This window comes from Rana temporaria, chromosome 2, assembly GCF_905171775.1.
Source record: "Rana temporaria chromosome 2, aRanTem1.1, whole genome shotgun sequence".
Taxonomy (NCBI): Eukaryota; Metazoa; Chordata; class Amphibia; order Anura; family Ranidae; genus Rana; species Rana temporaria.
In genome coordinates, this window is record NC_053490.1 from 269,656,959 (window position 1) to 269,679,764 (window position 22,806).

Below are 22,806 nucleotides of genomic sequence, written 5' to 3' on the forward strand. Positions count from 1 at the left end.
GCTGCAGATAAGTGAAAGATATGGCATTTATTACATTGCAATTAGGCCAGTGTGGAAACCAAATTGGTTATGAATTGTTTGACGTCATCTGCAATGATTTCTGTAGCAATGGACTGTGCTCCAAGAAAGAAAATGACTATTACCAGACAGTTTCAAAGGATAGATTCTTTGAAGAAACTGAATCTGGAGGTACGTTTTCCATTTTATGGATTTTTAATTGCTATTAAAGTTCTTGCTTTTACTACACCTCCAATTTGATTTGTGTTGCAGAACTTGTAAGTCGAGCAGTGCTTCTTGACATGGAGCCCAAAGTCATTACTCAGACTTTAGCGTTGGCAGCCCGGTCTGGTAAATGGGCATATGATGACAAATCACAGTTTTCCCAGAAACAAGGATCTGGGAATAACTGGGCTCACGGGTATGGTGAATTTCATGTAATTTCTTTTCCCATTCATACTGTACATGACCACTATAAATTAAGCTGAATTCCAGTCATCTTATTTAACCAAAAATATTGAAGCATTTGACAAGAATACCAGCCAACATAAGCCCTAATGCTCGATTCACATCTATGCATGTTGCTTTTTTCAGCGTTTCTGCAGTGCTTTTAGTGGTGCATGCCGCGTTCTTGGACACGTTTTTTTACAGCGAATATTTTTTTCTTTTTTTGCATCGATTTGGGTTTTACGGCTTTTTTTTTTTTTTTTTTTTTTTTTTTTTTTTACACTGATTTATAGATGGTTGCTAAGAAGGGAGCCAGGAAACCGGATGCCATGTCCTTAACAACCGATGAGTCATCAGCTGTCAGCGTGCTTCCCGCGGTACTTGCGTTTTGGATGTGGGTCCATTGAAGTCTATTACATGCAAAACGCTGCATTTTGCAGGGGGAAATAAGTCTCCGACCCTTTCCAAAAATGCAGAGGCACAAAAATGCATTGATGTGATGTGTTAAAAAAAATTCCCTGCATTTCTGCAAAATGCATCAAACGGATTAGTGTGAATAGAGCCTCAAGGCGCTGCTTCTTTTTTGGGATTGGATTATTTATATTTGATTATCTTTCTCTTTTGTCAAATTTCTTTGTCTCCTTTTTCCTTTTGTACATATTACTCAATATTTCATAAAGAATATGTTGTTCCCGTTATAAATTCTATACAATTGTGTATAAATAGTCACCATAACAAAATATATTTAGAACAGTAAATGTTTTAGCAACTGTTTTATGCTTTGCTTTTCTTTTCTTTTTATACAGCTTACAGTTTGTGTGTTTTGTTTTTTTCCATTGTTTTTGTAGCTACTGTGTACATGGCCCTAAATATCAAGATATTGTTATGGACTTGGTTAGAAAGCAAGTGGAAAAATGTGATCGATTGGGTGGCTTCTTCAACATAATGAGTATGGCTGGTGGTACTGGGTCAGGCATGGGAACGTTCATCACAAAATGTTTACGGGATATCTACCCTAATTCACTTCTACTCAATGAAGTTATTTGGCCTTATGGTACCGGAGAGGTAGGTATATTCAGTCATAAAGTACAGTAGTGCTTGCATTGGATGACAAATCGATTCAATTGTAGTGGACATTTGGAGGACTTATTTGTTTTATTTTTTTCACCAATTTATTTTATATTCTTTGTGTGGGTTTTTTTATTTTTTATTATTTTTTTCAGATGAAGCTGTATATAAACAATTAGGTGGAATATACAGTTGTACTCAAAAGTTTGCATACCCTGGCACAAATCGTGAAATATTGAAAATATGACTGATCATGCTAAAAAAATATATTATTTAAAGCGCAGTTCTACCCATATAAAAGTAAGCAGCTACAAAAAGAGCAGCTGCTAACTTTGATAAAATCGGACACTCACCTGTCCCGGGTTCCAGCGATGCGGCCGTACGAAGCCCCGTTCGGGTGCTGGCATTGTCATTGTGGGCGTCCGACTGTGGCTGTGTGCTGTGACTGGCTGGGCAGTTATCTAGGACCTGTGGCGTGTCCCAGATGATTGCCGAGAGGGAGGGGGAAGAGGTGAACTTCCCTCCGGCGCCGTGGTGCCACAGGAGGAAGTGGGAGCTGGACTCCCACTTAAAGCGGAAGTTCCATTTTTGGTTTGGTTTTTGCTTTAAGGTTAGTGATCATACAAAGCCATTTATTATCGCATGTTTATTATAACATGATGTTTGGCTCCTTTTTTTAAATCATATTGACAACAGAAATCGCCCAAATGGCCCTGATAAAAAGTTTCCATACCGTGGAATGTTTGGCCTTGGTACAGACACACAAGGTGACACAGCAATTAAAGTGATACTAAAGTCTCTTTGGGTTTGTTTTTTTATAAAAAAAAATCGTACTTGCCTGCTCTTTGCAGTTGGTTTTGCACAGAGCAGCCCAGATCCTCCTCTTCTTGGCGCCCCTGGCCCCTCCCTCCTATCGAGTGCCCCCACAGCAAGCATCTTGCTATGGGGGCACAAGAGCCGCAGCTCTGTGTGTCCATTCAGACACAGAGCCGTGGTTTGGCCCCACCCCCTCTCTCTCTCTCTCCTCATTGGCTAACTGACTCACACACCGCAGTGGTGCCATTGGCTCCCACTGCTGTCAAAGTCAATCAGGAGGGAAAGTCTTGGCATGCCGAGTGCACATCGCTGGATCAAGATGGGGCTCAGGTAAGTATTAGGGGGGCTGCTACACACAGAAGTTTTTTTTTTTCCATCTTAATCCATTAAGATAAAAAAAACTAACCTTTTTAAAGGTTCATTTCCCACATTTTGTGGCTTTTTTAAATTGCAGTTAATGCTGTGTATAAATTGTCAATGAGTTTGTTCGCTCTCACGTGGATGCATTGAGCAGGCTAGATACTGAGCCATGGAGAGCAGAAAAGAACTGTAGCAAGGTAATGGAACTTTATTAAGATGGAAAAGGATATGATATCCAAAGCTTTAAATGTGCCAGTAATTACCGTTCAATCACTTTTTAAGAAGTGTAAAATTCGGGGATCTCTTGATGCCGAACCAAGGTTTGGTGGGCCAAGAAAGACTGCAGCCACAACTGCGAAAGGAGTTGTTCCGGATACAAGAAAAAACCCACTGGTAACCTCAGGAGAACTACTGGCGGTCAATTTTCTGGTGATAACAACCGATGCGTAATCTGCTTCGATCGGGTCTCCGATGTAGTGATCCAGAAGCAACGTCCCTTCCGGTTTACTCTGCTGCCAACGGCGCTGATTTAAAAAAATCCCTAGAATTCAAAAACGCATACTTTGGCGTTTTGAATAATTTTAAGTGCAAAGGAGGTATCTGCGGTCTTGGACCCCAGATCCCTCCATAAAGAGTACTTTTTTTTTTTTTTTTTTTTAAAGGGACGGTGTAAAAATCAAAAAATAAATAACAGGAAAAAAAAGATTTTTACAACGACCCGCGTGCTCGCGCACCAAAGAAAACGCATAAGTAATTCATGCCTGCAAATGGAAACTGTGTTCAAATCACACGTGAGGTATCACCGCGATCGTCGGAGCGAGAGCAATAATTCTAGCAAATGACCTTCTCTGTAACTCTAAACAGATAACTGTTAAAAAAAAAAATTAAAGCCTCGGAGTAGCATCATCTTTCACATTATACAAAAAATTGGGCTAACTTTCCTGTTTTTAGTTTTTTAGTGATTTTTTTTTTTTTTTTTTTTCCCAAAAAGGTTTTTTTAACTTGTAAACAACAAATGTCAGAAATAGGCATGGTCCTTAAAGAGTAAGTAAACCCTAAGGCTGCGTACAAAACCGATGAGAATGGACCGAAGTTCAGTTTCATCGGTCCAAACCGACCGTGTGTACGGCCCATCGGTCTTTGAGTTGGGCTTTATGGCAGAGTGGCCAAAAGAAAGCCATTACTTTCCTTTTCGTAAACTCAAAATGTTGCCATTTTTTGTTTTTTGCTGAATGTGATAGACTCCCAAAATGTATGGAGGAAGGCGCTCTGGTCTCATGAGAAAAAACTTTGTCCGTCAAAGAAAACACCATGTTTGGCGCAAACTCAACACATCACATCACCCAAAAAACACCATCCCCACGGTGGTGGCAGCATCATGCTGTGGGGATGTTTTTCAGCAGTCGGGACTGGGAAACTGGTCAGAGTTGAGGGAAAGATGGATGGTGCTAAATACAGGGATATTCTTGAGCAAAACCTGTACCACTCTGTGTGTGATTTGAGGCTAAGAAAGAGGTTCACCTTCCAGCAGGACAATGACCCCAAACACACTGCTAAAGCAACACTTAAAGCGGGAGTTCACCCAAATTTTTTTTTTTTTAACATTAGATTGATGCTCATTTTGTGAAGCAGAATCGGGTGTTTTTTTTAAAATCGAAGCTGTACTTACCGTTTTAGAGATAGATCTTCTCCGCCGCTTCCGAGTATGGTCTTCGGGACTGGGCGTTCCTATTTTGATTGACAGGCTTCCGACGGTCGCATACATCGCGTCACGATGAGCCGAAAAAAGCCGAACGTCGGTGCGGCTCTATACGGCGCCTGCGCACCGACGTTCGGCTACTTTCGGAAAATCGTGACGCGATGTATGCGACCGTCGGAAGCCTGTCAATCAAATAGGAACGCCCAGTCCCGCAGCCCATACCCGGAAGCGGCGGAGAAGACCGCTCTCTAAAACGGTAAGGCTTCATTTCCACTGGCGTTTTTACAGCCACTGTTGTTAGGCTTTTTTACAGATTAAAAACGCCTGTCCATGTTTATTTTGTAAAAAAAAAAAAAAAATTTTTTTTTTTGTGAGCTGCAGCTTTAAAAATGCCGCGGTCGCGTTTTTGAGCGTTTTTTAACGTCTGGCGTTTTTACAGCTCTACTCTGGAGCTTCAGAACGCCCTGGTCCTGCGTTTTTTTTTACAGCTCAAAAACGCCTATGCCATTTGCAGCTCAAAAACGTCTATGTGGGCATGATGCCATAGAATAACATGGACAGGCGTTTTTAAGCTGTAAAAAACGCTCAGAAAAGTGGCTGTAAAAACGCCAGTGGAAATGAAGCCTTAGTACTGCTTCGATTTTAAAAAAAAACACCCGATTCCCCTTTACAAAATGAGCATCAATCTAATGTTAAAAATTAACTTTTTCGGGTGAACCTCCACTTTAAGTGGTTTAAGGGGAAACATGTAAACGTGTTGGAATGGCCTAGTCAAAGCCCAGAACTCAATCCAATAGAAACTCTGTGGTCAGACTTAGATTGCTGTTCACAAGCAGAAACCGACCAACTTAAAAGAGCTGGAGCAGTTTTGCAAGGAGAAATGGGCAAAATCCCAGTGGTAAGATGTGGCAAGCTCATAGAGACTTATCCGAAGCGACTTGGAGCTGTGATAGCCGCAAAAGGTGTCTCTGCAAAGTATTGACTTTAGGGGGTGAATAGTTATGCAGATTGTCTTTTTCAGTTATTTTGTCCTATTGTTTACTTTGCAATAAAAAAAAAAAAATCAAATTAGTGGGCATGTTCTGTAAATTAAATGATGCAAATCCTCAAACAATCCATGTTAATTGCAGGTTGTGAGGCAACAAAACACGAAAAATGCGGAGGGGGTGAATACTTTTGCAAGGCACTGTACATCTTAAAAGATATCGATTTTTTTTTTTTTTTTTTTTTTTTTTTATATATATATATGTGTGTGTGTGTGTGTGTGTGTGTGTGTGTGTGTATGTATAATTTTTTTCGTTTTTTATAGTCCTTTTTGTAGGAGGAATTAAACCAGCTAAAGCCTTTCATATTTGCGAACATACATTATGCTACTTTTGTTCTGTTTCTACGTTTATTTATTTTTATGGTACATTTTTCTAGTTTACACTTGTTGAAAATATTGATATTTTATACTTTTTTTTTTTTTAGGTGATTGTTCAAAATTACAACTCCATCTTGACCCTTTCACACCTTTATCAGAACTCTGATGCTCTGCTAGTTCATGAAAATGACGTTGTTCACAAAATCTGCTCCCAGCTGATGAATATTAAACACATCACCTTTAAGGATGTTAATAAAGTAATTGCACACCAACTTGGCAGTGTGTTTCAGCCTGCATATACATCAGAGAGTTCATATTACAGCAAGAATCATCTTGGTATGTAATGATATAAGTTGCTTTCCATCTGTTTTATTGAATGTCATTAGCTGTGTTCTTACAATCCTTTGGTGGTTTAGTGCTTTGATGTATGTATCTTAAACAAATGCAGATAATCATGTATAACCAACAATAAGTAAGTATGTACAAGTTCTGGATTCAGATTACAGTACCAATTTATCTTGATATCTTATTTATCTACAGACTAAATGAGTTTACTGTGTAGTAACATGACAGTATCGCAGGAAATTAGGAGTTAAAAAAACCCAATCCTAGTTCAGGGTGTGTTGCCCAGATGTTGGTACATTTATAAATAAAACTATGTGGTTTATATGTACAGTAGCCTGGTCTGGAATTTCAACCTGAAACATCTATGTTCTAGTCTGAGTCTGATGCCGCATTCACACGTTTTTCGGGTTGTAAAAAATTGAGTTGTTTTTAATGACAAAAAAAAACAAAAAAAAAGATCGTGTGTGGGATCCAGAGCATTTTTCACAATGTAAAAAATGTCCATTAAAAATTTAGAACATTCTCTGATTTTTCACGTCGTTTTTAACGTCGTAAAAAATGGTCGTGTGTGTGGGCTTTAACGACGTGAAAAAAACACGCATGCTCAGAAGCAAGTTATGAGACGGGAGCGCTCGTTCTGGTAAAAGTAGCGTTTGTAATGGAGTAAGCACATTCATCACGCTGTAACAGACTGAAAAGCGCGAATCGTCTTTTACTAACACGAAATTAGCAAAAGCAGCCCCAAGGGTGGCGTCATCCGAATGGAACTTCCCCTTTATAGTGCCGTTGTACATGTTGTACGTCACCGCGCTTTGCTAGAGCATTTTTTTTTACGATCCTGTGTAGGCAAGGCCAGTTTAACGATCAGGTTGAAAAAAACGTCATTTTTTCTAGACCATTAAAAATGAAATTTTTCACATCCCGAAAAACGGTCGTGTGTACGCGGCATGAGGCTTAGTGTGTGTGTGTGTGTGTGTGTGTGTGTATATACATATATATGTAAAGCTCTGACTGAAAATATTTCAGGAAATTAACCACTTAAGACCCGGACCATTATGCAGGTTAAGGACCTTGCCCCTTTTTGCGATTCGGGACTAAGTCGCTTTAACTGACAATTGCGCGGTCGTGCGACGTGGCTCCCAAACATAATTGGCATCCTTTTTTTCCCACAAATAGAGTTTTTTCTTTTGGTGGTATTTGATCACCTCTGCGGTTTTCATTTTTTGCGCTATAAACAAAAATAGAGCGCCAATTTTGAAAAAAAATTCAATATTTTTTACTTTTTGCTATAATAAATATCCCCCAAAAAATATATAAAAAAAAATATTTATTTTCCTCAGTTTAGGCCGATACGTATTATTCTACCTATTTTTGGTAAAAAAATCGCAATAAGCGTTTATCGATTTGGTTTGCGCAAAATTTATAGCGGGGATAGTTTTTGGCATTTTTATTATTTATTAATTTTTTTACTACTAATGGCGGCGATCGGCTTTTTTTTTTTTTTCTTTTCTCGTGACTGTGACATTATGGAGGACAAATTTTTTGGGCCATTGTCATTTTCACAGTGAAAAGTGCTATAAAAATGCACCAATTACTGTGAAAATGACAATGCCAGTGAAGGGGTTATGTGTGCCCTAAGGGAGTGATTCTTACTGTAGGGGGGTGTGACCGTAGGCATGATGTCACTGATCATCATTCCCTATATCAGGGAACAGACGATCAGTGTCACTGCCACAGTGAAGAACGGGGAAGGTGTGTTTACACATCTCTCCCCGTTCAGTTCCTGTGACTGATCGCGGGACACCGGTGGACATCGGGTTCCGTGGGAGCGGTCACGGAGCTTCAGACCGGGTCGCGTGCGCCCCATAGCTGGGCTCTTAAAGGCAACGTACAGGTACGTGCCTGTGCCATTCTGTCAACGTAAATGTGCAGGAGGCAGTCCTTATATGGTTACAAAGGGATTTTTTTTAGGCACACATTAAGATGTATGCTTCAAAGAGATATGTCCTATGTTGAAAGCAAGCTTCATCATGAATGTACCCATACAACAAAGTTACAATCTTCAAAGTGCCCCTTCTGAACTTTTTGGGGAATTCCAAGTAGTCTTTTTCAAGGTAAAACTTGGATTCACATAAGCACTCCTCCATCACATCCCACAATGCAATGTGAACACCTCTTAAAGCTGGGAAGCCACTCAGAAAAAATCTGAAGTTCCTGGGTGCAGAAAAAAGCATTTTGGAGATTGAAAGAGTAGGGTTGTCCCGATACCACTTTTTTAAGACCGAGTACAAGTACCGATACTTTTTTTTCAAGTACTCGCCGATACCGAATACCGATACTTTTTCTTAATCTCATGTGACAGCGGCACATGTGTCAGTATGTATTTTTTTTTTTTTTATCTTTAACAATTTGTTTTTAATTTTTTACATTATTATTTATTTATTTATTTTTATTTATAATGCTTTCTTTTTTTTAAGGGGGGGGGGGGAGTGGAACGTGTCAGTGTGTGTTTTTGTTTGTTTTTTTAAAGGGTCACTAAAGGAAAACATATTTTTTTAGCTAAATAGCTTCCTTTACCTTACTGCAGTCCTGGTTTCATGTCCTCATTGTTCGTTTTTGCTTTGATGTTGCTGTAATTCCTCTCTGTTCTGGACACTTCCTGGTTGTCTGTTTCCTGATCACCACAGTACTGGGAGATTTCTCACTGTGTGATTACTATGTGTCTATAACCCCTCAGCACCAATCCAGTTTCGTTTTGCAAAACCTTCACTGCCCTCTATTGGCTCTCTGGCTCTGTACATCAGAGAACCAGGAAACAACAGCCTAAACTAAACTGTAGGTACATTATATGATTGTTTTGTATCTATTTTTAAAAGGAATCAGTTAGCTATTATGTCTCTATACCCTGTAAACAGTCATTTCAGCAAAAACAAATGTTTCCTTTAGTGACCCCTTTAATGTTTTTATTTTCTACAATCATTTTTTTTATTATTTATTTATTTATTTATTTATTTATTTATTTATTTATTTTTTCAGCCCTGTTGGGAGGGCTTTGGTGAGATATCAGGGGTCTTAACAGACCTCTGACATCTTCCCTTTGAGAAAGGGACTGGGGACACATGTTCCCCTGTCCCTTTCTCAGCAGCATCAGCTGCGCTGAAAATGAATGGAGTGAAGACAGCGTCTTCTCTTCATTCATAAACTGAAACATTTGTAAACACAGGTTACAATGTTTCAGTTATGTGAATGGACAGAGTCAGTGATCACTGACTCTGTCCATTCGGAGCAGTAAGGAGCCGGATTTACCGGCTCCTACCCCGCTCTCCATCCTGACATTTCCAGGGGGTGGAGGAGGAGCACGGAAGGGGAGAGAAACACTGGGGCATACACAGGATACACGGCGGCATACACGGCGGCTTTCAGCTGCTTTAAAACCAGTGCTTGTAACTTCCCCACGCACTGATCACCGCCGACAGTACAAGTATCCGGTGAAGCATCGGGAGCATTTGCCCGAGTACAAGTACTCGGGCAAATGCTTGGCATCGGTCTTTTTGTTTTTGTTTTTCTTCTGAAAAAATCCCATTGAAAATCTGTGAAATGACCTTGAAGACTGCAGTCCAAAAACGGTCACCTTCAAATTTAATGGAACTTGAGCAATTCTGCAAAGAAGAATGGCCAAATATTGCAAAGTCCTACATGTGCAAAGTTAGTAGAGACCTATCCCAACAGACTAAAGGCTGAAGGTGGTTAAACAAAATACTAACATAAGGGGAATGATCCTTTTCCCAACTCGGTGATTGTGATTTTTTATTTTTTCCTCTGGCATGTTGGTGTTTAAAACATCCAAGTGAAGGATAGAGGTTGCAATGGTAAATACAGCTGGATAAAACAAAAACAGAGTTTGTCTTCATTTCAGGCTGCAAAGCAACAAAATGTGATTATTTTAAAGGGGGGGTGATACTTTTCTATGCCCACTGTATTTACATCTAAACTGGACTGATCTATAACTGCAAAAAAATGGGTAACGCTATCTTGGGGTGTACTCTCACTCAGGCTGCTTTAAATAAACCATGCCGGAGTTAGATTCTCCCGCTGGTTTGCACTTGCACTAGTTTTTAAGAAAGTGTTCTTGGGCACACTCCCCTGCTAACCAGCGATCCCTGTTTTACTGCACAGGTTTTTTATGGAGAGAACTGTGTTGTGACATGGTTTGCACTCTGACTGCAGCAAATCATACCAGACCACAAGTGAACCATGCTCGGGACCACCTGTTCCAAGTGGTCCCAGGCACGGTTCGCAGCACACAAATGGCCCAAGGTGCTGAACTACGCCCAGGACTGGTTAAAAGTGCCAGTGTGGGCCCACACTAAAAGGAAAACTTGCCAATGTAAAATATATGAAGGTGAAAATGTAATTACCTGAAGATACTAGCTGCCTAACCTAACAGTTATGCTAAACCTTTAGTCTCAATGTCGTTATTATTTTTTATTTTTTTGAGGTACTAACCCACTGCAAGTACATAGATCAGAAAAGTGATTCAAACTATTGAATCAAGCAGGCTAGTTTGGACAGCCAGGGACATTTTCAAAAGGAGTGGTCAGTATCCATGAATCATTTTAAAGTGACCCTGTCACTATACAAAATGTTCTCAGTGAAGGCATAGCTGTAAAGGAACAGTGTACATACTATCCTGTACTGTGCCTATGCTGCTGAATGCACCTATGGTCACGTGAAATTGTCCCCCGAAGTCTGCAGGGATACTGAGACCTCTACTTTTGCCTGCTGGTCTCCTGTAATGACATAGAAGTCAACTGGAGGAACCAGTGCAACTGTGTGGCACCCTGAAGATTGACAGTACCAGAAGTGTCAATTTATCTGTGGACTTTGAGGAGGACAATTTTTCAGGGCTGGGGCAGCAAAGGCAGTTGGAAGGTCAGTTTTCACAAGGATGCTTTATATAACTTTTGAATTTATTTAATATTATTAGCTTATGGCGAAGTCCTTAACAGATGGTGACAGTTGCACAGACTATAGATTGTCTAAGAAAATTTTCAGTTTGAAGGAATGATTTTAAATATAGCCTTCCATTCATAGTGGCCGTAGAACACTCTTGCCATGCCTAGTCAGCATGCACTCCCCCCATGTTAAGATGTCTGAACAGTAGACACTTGACAGCTGTACAACTGCGGTCTCAGAGAATTCCTGACCTGCTAAATGCTATCCATAAGTGACTTGAGAGGTTGATGAAGTTTAATAGACTGGAACAAACGGTACACCACTGCATTTTTTTTTTTTTTTATAAATGAAAATGTCATACTATATAAACATAAAATCGCATTTTAATTCAGGTTTGTTTTATACACTTTTTTTCCTTCTATTCCCAGGGGAATTAATGGAGTGCTTGGTTCCACACCCTGAATTTAAGATGCTAGGTCTGCGTAACATTCCTCAGATGTCTGAACACTCCCTGGCATACAGCACATTTACTTGGCATGGACTCATCAAGCATTTGAGACAAATGCTCATTGCTAATGCAAAAATGGAAGAAGGTGCGAATAGTCATATAGTACAGCCCAAAATAAATGTAAATAACTGTGCAGCTTGAAAATAACTGTTCTTGTAAGTTGCATGGGTTTATTTGTCTTGGATGTTCCTCTGGTGACTTTGGCCAGGTCATTGGAAAAACTTCTCCTTCCCCTCGCACACTAAAGAAGCATCTTTACTGGCATATAGTGTGGTTACAGCACCCACAGTCTGAACTCCACCAAACTGGAGGCCAGTGACTCCCATACTTGAACAGACCTCTCTCAGTATTTGTCTCTTGAACCAGACATGCACTTGGCACTTTTCAAATATTCTTTCGTTTGGGGTCATCCTGAATTCTGTAGCTCTAAGTTCTGCCCAATGGAAAAAAAATATTCAGATATTTCATAAATGGGAGATCATTTTGCCTTTAACATTCCTATGATTAACTATTTTTATGTTCCTCTATAAAAATATATTAATTTAATTTATTAAACATTTAAAATTTGGAGTCTTGTGAAAACTGAAGGAAAGCGATTACCAAGTACCTGTTGGGAATACATATACACCAAATTGGTTGCTATAAACAGCTTGTTACATTTTTAATTATACTGCATTCTTTTTTACTGTAATATAATTATTTCCTAGTTTTGTGTTTTGTCTAAAGTGAACCTGTCACAAAAATAGGTAAGTCCAAAAAGGATATATGATATGACCAAAAAATATAAAATCATAAGTTACCTTCTATGAAAACCACATATCAAAACAATCGGCAGAGTCAATAAGCTAGGCAATTGTACACAAATCTCTCTCGCTCTGTCTCTCTCTCGCTCTGTCTCTCTGTCTCTCTCTGTCTCTCTCGCTCTCGCTCTCTCTCTCGCTCTGTGTCTCTCTCTCTCTCTCTCTCTCTCTCTCTCTCTGTGTCTCTCTCTCTCTCGCTCTGTGTCTCTCTCTCTCTCTCTCTCTCTCTCTCTCGCTCTGTGTGTCTCTCGCTCTCTCTCGCGCGCGCTCTCTCTCTCTCTGTCTCTGTCTCTGTCTCTCTCCTTCGCTATCGATCCTTTAATACGGTGGGAAATACTGGCTAATAGAAAGGTTCAAAAGATGAAGCCAAGCTCCAGCTTTTTACAAGAGAAGTTGAGATTTGCATGTAACATCAAATAGCAATGTTTTTGGATCTGCTGAGTGAAAGTAACCCTTGGATTATGTAAATATACTGTGTATATCTAAATATATATATATATATATTTTTTTTTCTTCTTCTTCCTAAAGGTATAAACTGGCAAATCCAGCCACCATCACACCCAAAAACAGAGAAGATTTCCTTGAAAACCTGTATGCAGTTTAATAAATCATTGGCTAACCTTGCTATATTTCGGGGGAAGGATATTGAGTCTGCATCTCCTGGTGAGCAGCATTCAGTAAATTGGTGTGTAATGCAGTATTCTGTGTGTATGCGTTAAAATAACCACTTTTCTTTAGTGCTGGAAAATAATGGTGGCCACTCAAAATATTGACAATTTGGGCCAATTTGGACATTTTCACTTACCAGCAGTTTAAACATTGACTGTGTGAGTTATTTTGAGGGGACAGCACATTTACACTGTTATACAAGCTATACAATCACTACTTTGTAGCAAAGTGTAATTTCTTCAGTGTTGTCGCATGAAAAGATATCAAATATTTACAAAAACGTGAGGGGTACCCACTTTTGTGAGATACTGTAAGCTTTTGATTTTTCAAGTTCGGGTCCCATAGACTTCATTGGGGTTCGGAGTTCAGGTGCGAATAAAACCTGGGGGTATTCGGCCCAACTCTATTCCTCACACAGTTTTAAAGTGATACTAAAGCTTTGTTTAAAAAAAAATAACATAACATATACTTCTCTCCACTGCGCAGCTCATTTTGCACAGAGTGGACCCAAACATCCTCTTCTGGGGTTCCTTGGTGGCTCCTCCCCGCATTAGATAACCTGAGAGAAGCGCACTCCAGAGGGGGTTACCTTGCGGGTGCGCTTCCGAGTCATTCATTCGGTGTCCATAGACGTCGAATGTATGACTCGGCCCCGCCCCCCAACACCCACGTCATTGGATTTGATTGACAGCAGCGGGAGCCAATGGCTGCGCTGCTATCAATCTATCTAATCAAAGCCGGTGTTCTGCCGAGATGTGTCCCCCTGGCGGATAATGCCCACCCTGGACTGTGCAGGCGCAGCGTTCTAGCTCCGAAAATTACCGAACATGAAGAGCTGTGCATGAACTGTAGACTGCGCCTGCGCAATGAACAGGGCATAGTGACGATCATTGCCGCACGCACCCGATGCTCGCTCCACTCTGCAAGGGGAGCGGGTGTATTACAATTATATTGTGTAAGGGGCGGATGCCACAAACTCCCCCATCAACAGTGCAAAACTCTCCCTTCTTTTCATACACCCGCCCCCCTTGCAGACGATATAATAGTAATACACACGCCACGGGGGGGGCGTGGCGTGTGTTTTACTATTATATTATCTGCAATTGGGGGCGGGTGTATGAAAAGAAGGGCAAGTCTTGCACTGTTGATGGGGGAGTTTGTGGCATCCGCCCCTTACAATAATTGTAATATACACTCCCCTTGCAGAGTGGAGCGAGCATCATAAGCCTGTGTCAGCGTGTGGCACAATATTGTGCTCATTGCACATGCGTCATGTACAGGCGATTGACAGCTGTGTTGAGCTTCGGCAATTTTCGGAGGACCGCTGCGCCTGCGCAGGACAGAGCAGAAGGTTCGCTGCGCCTGCGCAGGACAGAGTTGGCAAAATCCGCCGGGGGACAATTCTTGGCAGGACACCGGGACTCCGTGGAGAGAAGGACAGAGGGGACGCACCAAGGAGATGAAGGGGCTCAGGTAAGTAAATTGGGGGGCTGCAGGGGCTGGTGATTGCCAGTTTTTTTTTTTTTTAGCTTAATGCATTAAGGTGAAAAAACACGAGCCTTTACAACCCCTTTAAGTCTCCTACACATCTGTTTCAGTTAATGACTGTGTGTCAATGAAATTAAGAATTATTGGCACCTGCTTGGTATTATTGGTCATTCTTACATCTGACTCTAATCCTACAAAATCCCTGACTTTGTACAAGTGTAAGAATCAATGCTAGTTTGAAGCCAAAGGGTAGTCGCACCAAATATTGATTTTTATTTTAGATTTTTCTGTTGTGCATTTCATAAATTTCTAAAAATAAACTTATTAAAAAAAAAGTTTAATTTTGCTTCTTAAATGTTCACCTGAAAGATAATTTAAGATGTCAGGGTATTGATTTTAGCAGCAACAAGGTCATAAATACAGTCAAAATAGTCCTGTAGGGCTTTAAACTGACCATAAACAGAGCCAATTTACTGAGGAAATGTATAAAAAAAATTTAAGCACTCTCTACTTGGTATAATAAAGAAACACATAACTCCTGTAGAAAAAACACATATGTTGGCATATATTACATCTCCAAAAACACAAAATGATATAAAAAAATATTGCAAATATCAAAATGCCCATGTCCTTTACGGACTCGTTCACACCATACATGCATGAAAACTGATGGGAACTGAAGGTAAAACCATGCAGATTTCACTTGAAGACACATCAGTTATGTGCTCTATTCACACCATTGTCATCCGTGTGTTTTTATTTTATATTTTTACCTCCATGTGCAGAAAACTGCATACACTTTGCAGATTCCTGCATGTTACCATGTGAAAAGGGCACATAGATAACAGTTGTGTTTTTTTTTTTTTTTTGGTACCCTTGTAGAACGCATGCAGAAAAACTGATGTGTATGCACCATGGTGTGAATGAGGCCTTGAATATATGTGGTGAGTCCACAAAGTGATCTTGTGCCCACAAAAGTACAGTCTTCACCATGCCTTCAATTATTATTCCACTCCATAAGTGCATCATTATCACCACTGTGCTCGAAGGGCCTGTTCGCAACATACGTGCATGAAAACTGATGGGAAAATTGCAAAGATTTCACTTGCAGAGACATCCGTTTACCTCGGTTTTCATGCACGTGGACATCAGTTTTCATGCTTGTCAGTTATGTGACCTATTCACATCAATGTTTTTTTTTTTTTTTCTTTCTGAATGAGCTCCCGCCTGCCATCTTCCCACCTAGAAAGATGACCAAGTCATCAAATGGTGGCAGCACCTGCACAGAGCAGCACTGCCAGCAGGAGTCCTAACGAGACAAGAACCCTAAAATTCATCATCATGGAAGGTGAGTTTGGAGCCCATTTCTCCCTTTGAATCCTGCAGAAATGATCCCTGAAAGTATAGTCCTCTATTCACATCAATGTTGATGTCATGTCAGTTTTTTTTTTTTTCCGGTGCAGAAAACTGCATACACGTTGCAAATTCCTGCGCAGAAAAAAATCTGCACTGTGTGGTGTGAACAGGGCACATGGAGAACCATTTGTTGGAGAAAGCGTTTGCGGGAGACTGATGGTCCAAAATAAAAAAAATACTTGCATGCTGAAAATAAAATGCATCTATTCGCTAGACCTAAATACAATGTACAATACACTCCAGACTAGCGGTGCGATGAACAGAGATGTTTTTAATAGTATTTTAATTCTTTGCTGTGTTTTTTTTTTTTTTGATTGCAGATGGCTTTCAAGATTCAGCATTGTATACGTCCTGGTTATCACCAGCCGATGCATTCACAATTTGGAAATCGCCAAGAGCTTTCAACAAATATGAGAAGTCAGCTACTCTAGTGAGCAATAGTCAGTGCCTGCTAAAGCCTTTGGATACTATTGTAGAAAAGGCCTGGAATATGTTTGCATCAAAGTAAGCATTTCTTTACTTTATTTGCTCTTTTGGGTGCGGCGTTGTAACCGGAATCCTGGAAGGGTATATTTTAATTGGGTAGAAGAGCAGTATTCTAGTTGGTAGTTGGGGGTTGAGAACATGGTATCATTGGTTGCTGGATTTTAAGGAATTTTTCATGGATGTCAAATTCATATTTGTTCTATGAGGGGGACACAATTTTTTGCATATCGGAATGATAACCTTTAAGCAGTTACCTGGGTTTGGTTGTGGAACACCTAGGCAACTTTACTTTCTAAAGCAAAAAAAAAAAAAATAGTAAAAAGGGAAAATCTAACTGTACAATACCCAGTCTGTATATACCTAAAACTAGTAGGTATTTCACCAAGAACCATACAAGCTTCAGGTGCCATTCCAAGCAGTCATCCCGTAATGCTCTGGTTACTCACATTGGATGCAGGCGCTGATTTTGAGTGAGCCGGTGCTGGTTCTATATACAGGTGCCCCTATGATGAAGCACTGGAGGCAGGGTGAAACAAATCAGTGGTGTGTCCTGTTTTTTTACTTGGGCTGTTTCTTTAGAGTGCGACTTTCCATCTTTTGCTCTCCATGGTAAGTATTTGAGACGCAGTGATAAAACACAGGAATTACAGTGCCTTGAAAAAGTATTCATACCCCTTAACATTTTCCACATTTTTGTCATGTTGCAACCAAAAACGTAAATGTGTTTTTTTGGGGATTTTATGTTATAGACCAACACAAAGTGGCACATAATTGTGAAGCGGGAGTAAAATGATAAATGTTTTTTTTTTGTTTGTTTGTTTTTTTACAAATAAATATGTGAAAAGTGTGACGTGCATTTGTATTCAGCCCCCCTGAGTCAATACTTTGTAGAACCGCCTTTTTTCTGCAATTACAGCTGCAAGTCTTTGGGGATGTCTCTACCAGCTTTGCACATCTAGATGGTGACATTTTTGCCCATTCTTCTTTGCAAAATAGCTCAAGTTCTGTCAGATTTGCTGGAGAGCGTCTGAACAGCAATTTTCAATTCTTGCCACAGATTCTCAATTGGATTTAGGTCTGGACTTTGACTGGGTCACTCTAACGCATGAATATGCTTTGATCTAAACCATTCCATTGAGGCTCTGGCTGTTTGTTTAGGATCGTTGTCCTGCTGGAAGGTGAACCTCCACCCCAGTCTCAAGTCTTTAGCAAACTCTAACGGGTTTTCTTCTAAGATTGCCCTGTATTTGGCTCCATCCATCCTCCCATCAACTCTGATCAGCTTCCCTGCTGAAGAAAAGAATCCCCACAACATGATGCTGCCACCACCATGTTTCACCATTAGGATGGTGTGTTCAGGGTGATGTGCAATGTTAGTTTTCCGCCACACATAACATTTTGCGCTTAGGCCAAAAAGTTCAATTTTGGTTTCATCTGACCAGAGGACCTTCTTCCACATGTTTGCCATGTTCCCCACATAGCTTCTCGCAAACTGCCAACAGGGCTTCTTATGGCTTTTTTATTCCCAACAATGGCTTTCTTCTTGCCCCTCTTCGATAAAGGCCAGATTTGTGGATTGCACGACTAATGGTTGTCCTCTGGACAGATTCTCCCACCTGAGCTGTGGATCTTTGCAGCTCCTCCAGAGTTACCATGGGCTTCTTGGCTGCCTCTGTGATTCATGCTCTCCTTGCCTGGCCTCTCGGTTTGCCATGTCTTGGTAGGTTTGCAGTTGTGCCATACTCTTTCCATTTTCAGATGATGGATTGAACAGTGCTCTGTGAGACGTTGAAAGCTTGGGATATTTTAATAGAACCTAGCCCTGCTTTAAACTTCACAAATGTATCCCTGACCTGTTCAAGGCACTGTAGATGGTTTCCCTATTGAATGGTTCACTCAATGTAAGAAGTTAATGATTTTCCAACTTTTTTTTTTTATACACCTATGCTTTTCAGGGGGGGGGGGGGTTGTTTACCCCCATCTTTAACAAAATCCTCATATTTTGTGATTCTTTTTGACCCATCTTCCTTATTAATTCAGATATTTAAAATCTTGACTACAATTCTGGCCCATCTGTTGAATGAGGTAATGACAACTATTGTTGGGTCTGTTTTATCCCCAGCCATTCTTCCTCCATGAATCTGAGATATCTCCTTACCAGCCTACAAGATAGTTGTCCAATCGAGTGAGAGCGTGCCTCTCAACATAAGAACACAAAAATACAAATGAATGAATGAATGAATGAAAAACTTATAAAGCGCGGCGCATGCGAACTGAATCGCTTCTGGATCGCAAATGTAGTGAGCTACCTTGCACAACAATATAGATGGAGCATGGAGTCCTTTTGAAATACAAATTAAAGAGGATCGGTTGCCCCATATCCCCCCCAGAGTGGATTACCACTTTTCTTTGCTGTGCATAAGAGCTGTATTTCATTATTTAAAATTTGATACTAATATTTCTAAAAGGATGTGGGATTTGACACGCTATTATGGGTAATTTGGTTTATTACTATTCCCCCCCCCTCTCCACCCACCTGCAGTGAATGTTTGAATGTTAGTAAATTGCATAGAAATTACACCTTTGAAAGACAATGATGGCAAAATAAGGCACTGTACTTGGTATTTACAATGTTATTGCCAGATGACTAGGTCATAGCAGAATTGTAATGCTTTACAGATCTAGCCTGGGTGGGAAGTGCATTGCATATGCAGTACATTTATTTATTTATTTAATTATTTATTTGTTTTTTCAGCAGCATCACACAGCCATTTGTGGTAAATGTTTTTAAAACTTTTTTTTTTTTTTTTTTTTTTTTTTTTTACTTACAGAGCATATGTTCATCAATACACAAAATATGGCATTGATGAAGAAGATTTCCTGCAGTGTTTTACAACGCTTGAACAAGTTATTTCCAGCTATTCTAATTTATAAATGTTGTTTATGAAAATGTATTCTAAAAGAAAACCTGCTAAATTCCAAAACTATCTCTTGCCACATTTCACAAAATATTTGAACATGTAAATATCTTATTTATTGTTTAAAAATATATATATATTTTTTTAACTTTCATTGTTGACTTTTACTTTTTTTTTTTTTTTTTGCACATTTTAATTAATATTTTCCACTAAGGTTACTGAAACCAAATTGCTCTCTCTTTTCTATTAGGACCCAAGGTTTGAGGTTGCATATTGCAAACAAGTCCAATTGATGGTAAGACAGGTCACTTTGTAGTGTAATTCATATTTGGCTAGGGTGACACCCCTTTGTTTTTTTTCCCTGGTGAACATGGCATATCTAAGTTAAGGTCTCTTCTCTTCCCCCCAAATATATTTTCCATAAAGTATTAGGGAGAGGTCCTCCGATTTTTCTCCCCCCCAAGTACCTAAAGCGGTATTATACCAAAAAGCAATAGTTTATTATGATGCAGCTTACCAATTTGTAGATGTGATGTCTGTAGTCATTTCCTTTTTTATTCTTTCTTCTGTTTTCATCTGGTGATCCAGCCAGCAAGTCTGTTTTTCACAGCAAAAACTCCCCAACAGAATACATTTTACATAGATGAGACAAACCACTCAACACTGGCAGAAGTGATTAAAACGTTCAGATATTATTTATTCATACAAAAACTTTTATCCCAAAAGCAGTTTGCTGTAACTGCTTATGAAGTGTGACCTCGAATTTGCCGATTTAGAACCAATAAATTAAAGCCAAATACATTTATCGCCCCCCTCCCCCAGAATGCTGTCTGATGAAACGCCTCTGCTCATTCCTCCAGTGTTGCATCTCAATAACACAGGAGGAGTTTACTGGCCAGATCATCAGGTGAAAACAGAGGGGGGACAACCAATGAAAAAGCTGATGCAGCCACCACACCTGAGGATTACATTTTTGACAAACAAAAAAATCCCATTTTATTTTCATTGTTCTTTAAAGGCACAGCATTTTACGTAAAACACAATTTCTTTTTTTATTATTCACATATAAAAATGTCCCTTTTGTTCTATAACATATCAAAAAATGTGTTAACTATACAATTATTCCAACAAATTTAATACATGACAATACATCATAATTTAAAATTACTGATTGTTTTTGGCAGACATTGTTTCTTCAGCAGCTGTCGGTATACTGTTAGGTCCATATATATATTTGGACAACGGCACAATTTTCATACTTTTTGGATCTGTATGCCTCCAGAATAACATTTTAAAATGAAACCATCTTCTTTTTTTTTTTTTTATGTCATTTTGGTACAGATTAATCCTAGTTTTGTCCATCCAAAGAATGCGTTTTCAGAACTAGTCTGGCTTTGTTTTTTCTTCAGGTTTATGAATGGTTTGCACCTTGTGGTGAACCCTCTGTATTTGCTCTTGTGATGCCTTGTATACACGAGCGGAAATTCAGACGGAAGCTTTTCATCAGATATTCCGTCCGTGTGTATGCTCCATCGGACTTTTGCAGTTGGAAATTCCGACGGAATTAGATAGAGAACATGTTCTCAATTTTTTAGATGAAAAAAATTTCGATCGGAATTTCCATTCGTCTGGATGCAATTCCGATGGAATCAAGTCGACGCATGCTTGGAAGCATTGAACTTAATTTTTCTCAGCTCGTCGTAGTGTTGTACGTCACCACGTCCTTGACGGTTGGAATTGTGTGCGACTGCGTGTATGCAAGACAGCTTGAGCGGAATTCGGTCAGAAAAAACGTCAGAGTTTATTCCGAAGGGAAAACCGGTCGTGTGTACAGGGCATAAGTCTTCTTTTGATTGTAAACTTTGACAATGATACGTCCACCTCTTGGAGAGTGTCCTTTTTACTTGTCTGGATGTCATGAATGGGTTTTTCTTTACCATAGAGAGGATCATGCGATCATCGACCACTGTTGTCTTCCGTGGGCGTCCAGGCCTTTTTTATTTTGCTGAGCTCGCCAGTGTGTTCTTCTTTCCTTCCTTCCTCGGACTGTACCAATCTTTTGATTTGGCCACTTCTAATGTTTCTGCTATTTCTCTGATGGGTTTTTTTTTGTTTGTTTTTGAAGCCTTATAATGGCCTGTTTCGCTTGCATGGACTTCATTCATGAAAAATGACCAAGAAATCATAAATTCTGCCAGGGTATATAAACTTATGAGCACAACTGTATACTGGATGTTCAGTGGAAAAAGCCAATATCCTCCAGTATAGGTAGGCATGAAGAGAGAGGAAGAGGCCCAGTAGATTCTATTGAAAGACATTGCTGTGCTTCCCTAAGACCACCTCCAACAACCTGCAATAGAAAAAAAAAACAATATATAAACTATCCACCCAGGGGCCATAAACAGGCCTCAAAGTTCAAAGCCTATATAAACATATCTTCTAATTACACTCTAATCCAATGTGCAGCAGCACCATCTCCAATGTAGCTGAGAGCCAGGGAACTCCAGTAGACATGCTAATAAAGCCCCCATAATGGGGCACCGGCAGCAAATCTGGAAGCCTGGAATGTCTGGGCATTTCCAAGATGGCTGCAGCAGTTCCAAAGGTTTTGGGTTTAATGCTGCTTTCATATGAACGTATATCAGGCAAAAGTTTAACATTTCTGCACTGCAAATACCCGGAGGAGGTGGCAGTTTTGTATTTTCTAATGAATTGAAATCTCTATTTTGTCGAGATTCTTGTCGGCTGGTTTCCCGGCGAGAAACCTGAGTGTGTGTATACTTGCCTGTCGCCGTGGAAACCCACGCATGCTCGAAATTACTTTTGACGCATGCGCGGTAGCTTCCACGGGATAGGTAGGGTAAAGCAAGATGGCGGCGACGGCATAGAATGTGACAAGCGCATGCTCGTCGTACGCGATGACGTCGCCGCGTTCTTGCCTTTCAAGAGAACCGCGGTTCTTTTGAAAAGTCTGTGTGTACACTCGGGCGGAAAGAGATTCTTGCCAAGAATCTCGTCCGGAAAAACTTTTTTTTTTTCCTGACAAGTTTTTTGCCCGTGTGTACGAGGCCTAACAGATTTTTGTCTAAGATTGCCCTGTATTTGTCTCCATCCATCTTCCTATTAACTCTGACCAGCTTTCCTGTCCCTGCTGAAGAAAAACATGCACACAGCATGATTCTGCCACCACCATGTTTCACTGTGGGGATGGTGCATTCAGGGTGATGTGCAGTGTTTGTTTTCCTCCACACATAGCGTTTTGCTTTTAGGCCAAAAAGTTACATTTTGATCTCATCTGACCAGACGATCTTCTTCCACATGTTTGCCGTGTCCCCCACAAGGCTTCTTGCAAACTGCCAACAGGGCTTCTTATGGCTTTTTTTTCCAACAATGGCTTTCTTCTTGTCCCACTTCCATAAAGGCCAGATTTATGGAGTGCACAACTAATTGTTGTCATGTGGACAGATTCT

The 22,806-nt window shown here is 40.1% G+C and overlaps 1 protein-coding gene and 1 pseudogene across 2 annotated transcripts in view; one reads left to right on the forward strand and one right to left on the reverse strand.

Annotated features, from left to right (window-relative positions):
• TUBD1 (tubulin delta 1) overlaps nt 1-19,490 on the forward strand; it is a 33,917-nt gene extending 14,427 nt beyond the window's left edge. Inside the window, exons 2-9 of one of the 2 annotated variants that reach the window (XM_040336937.1) lie at nt 8-189; nt 271-418; nt 1,293-1,509; nt 5,858-6,086; nt 11,480-11,644; nt 12,888-13,022; nt 16,253-16,436; nt 19,250-19,490. In XM_040336937.1, the coding sequence (XP_040192871.1) occupies nt 21-189; nt 271-418; nt 1,293-1,509; nt 5,858-6,086; nt 11,480-11,644; nt 12,888-13,022; nt 16,253-16,436; nt 19,250-19,352 (1,350 nt within the window). In that variant the 5' untranslated portion in view covers nt 8-20 and the 3' untranslated portion in view covers nt 19,353-19,490. Of the gene's footprint in view, nt 1-7; nt 190-270; nt 419-1,292; nt 1,510-5,857; nt 6,087-11,479; nt 11,645-12,887; nt 13,045-16,252; nt 16,437-19,249 lie in introns of those variants that run through there. The other variant, XM_040336938.1, reaches the window with a different exon arrangement.
• LOC120930055 lies at nt 15,722-15,927 on the reverse strand (annotated as a pseudogene).
• Nucleotides 19,491-22,806: the final 3,316 nt, after the last annotated feature.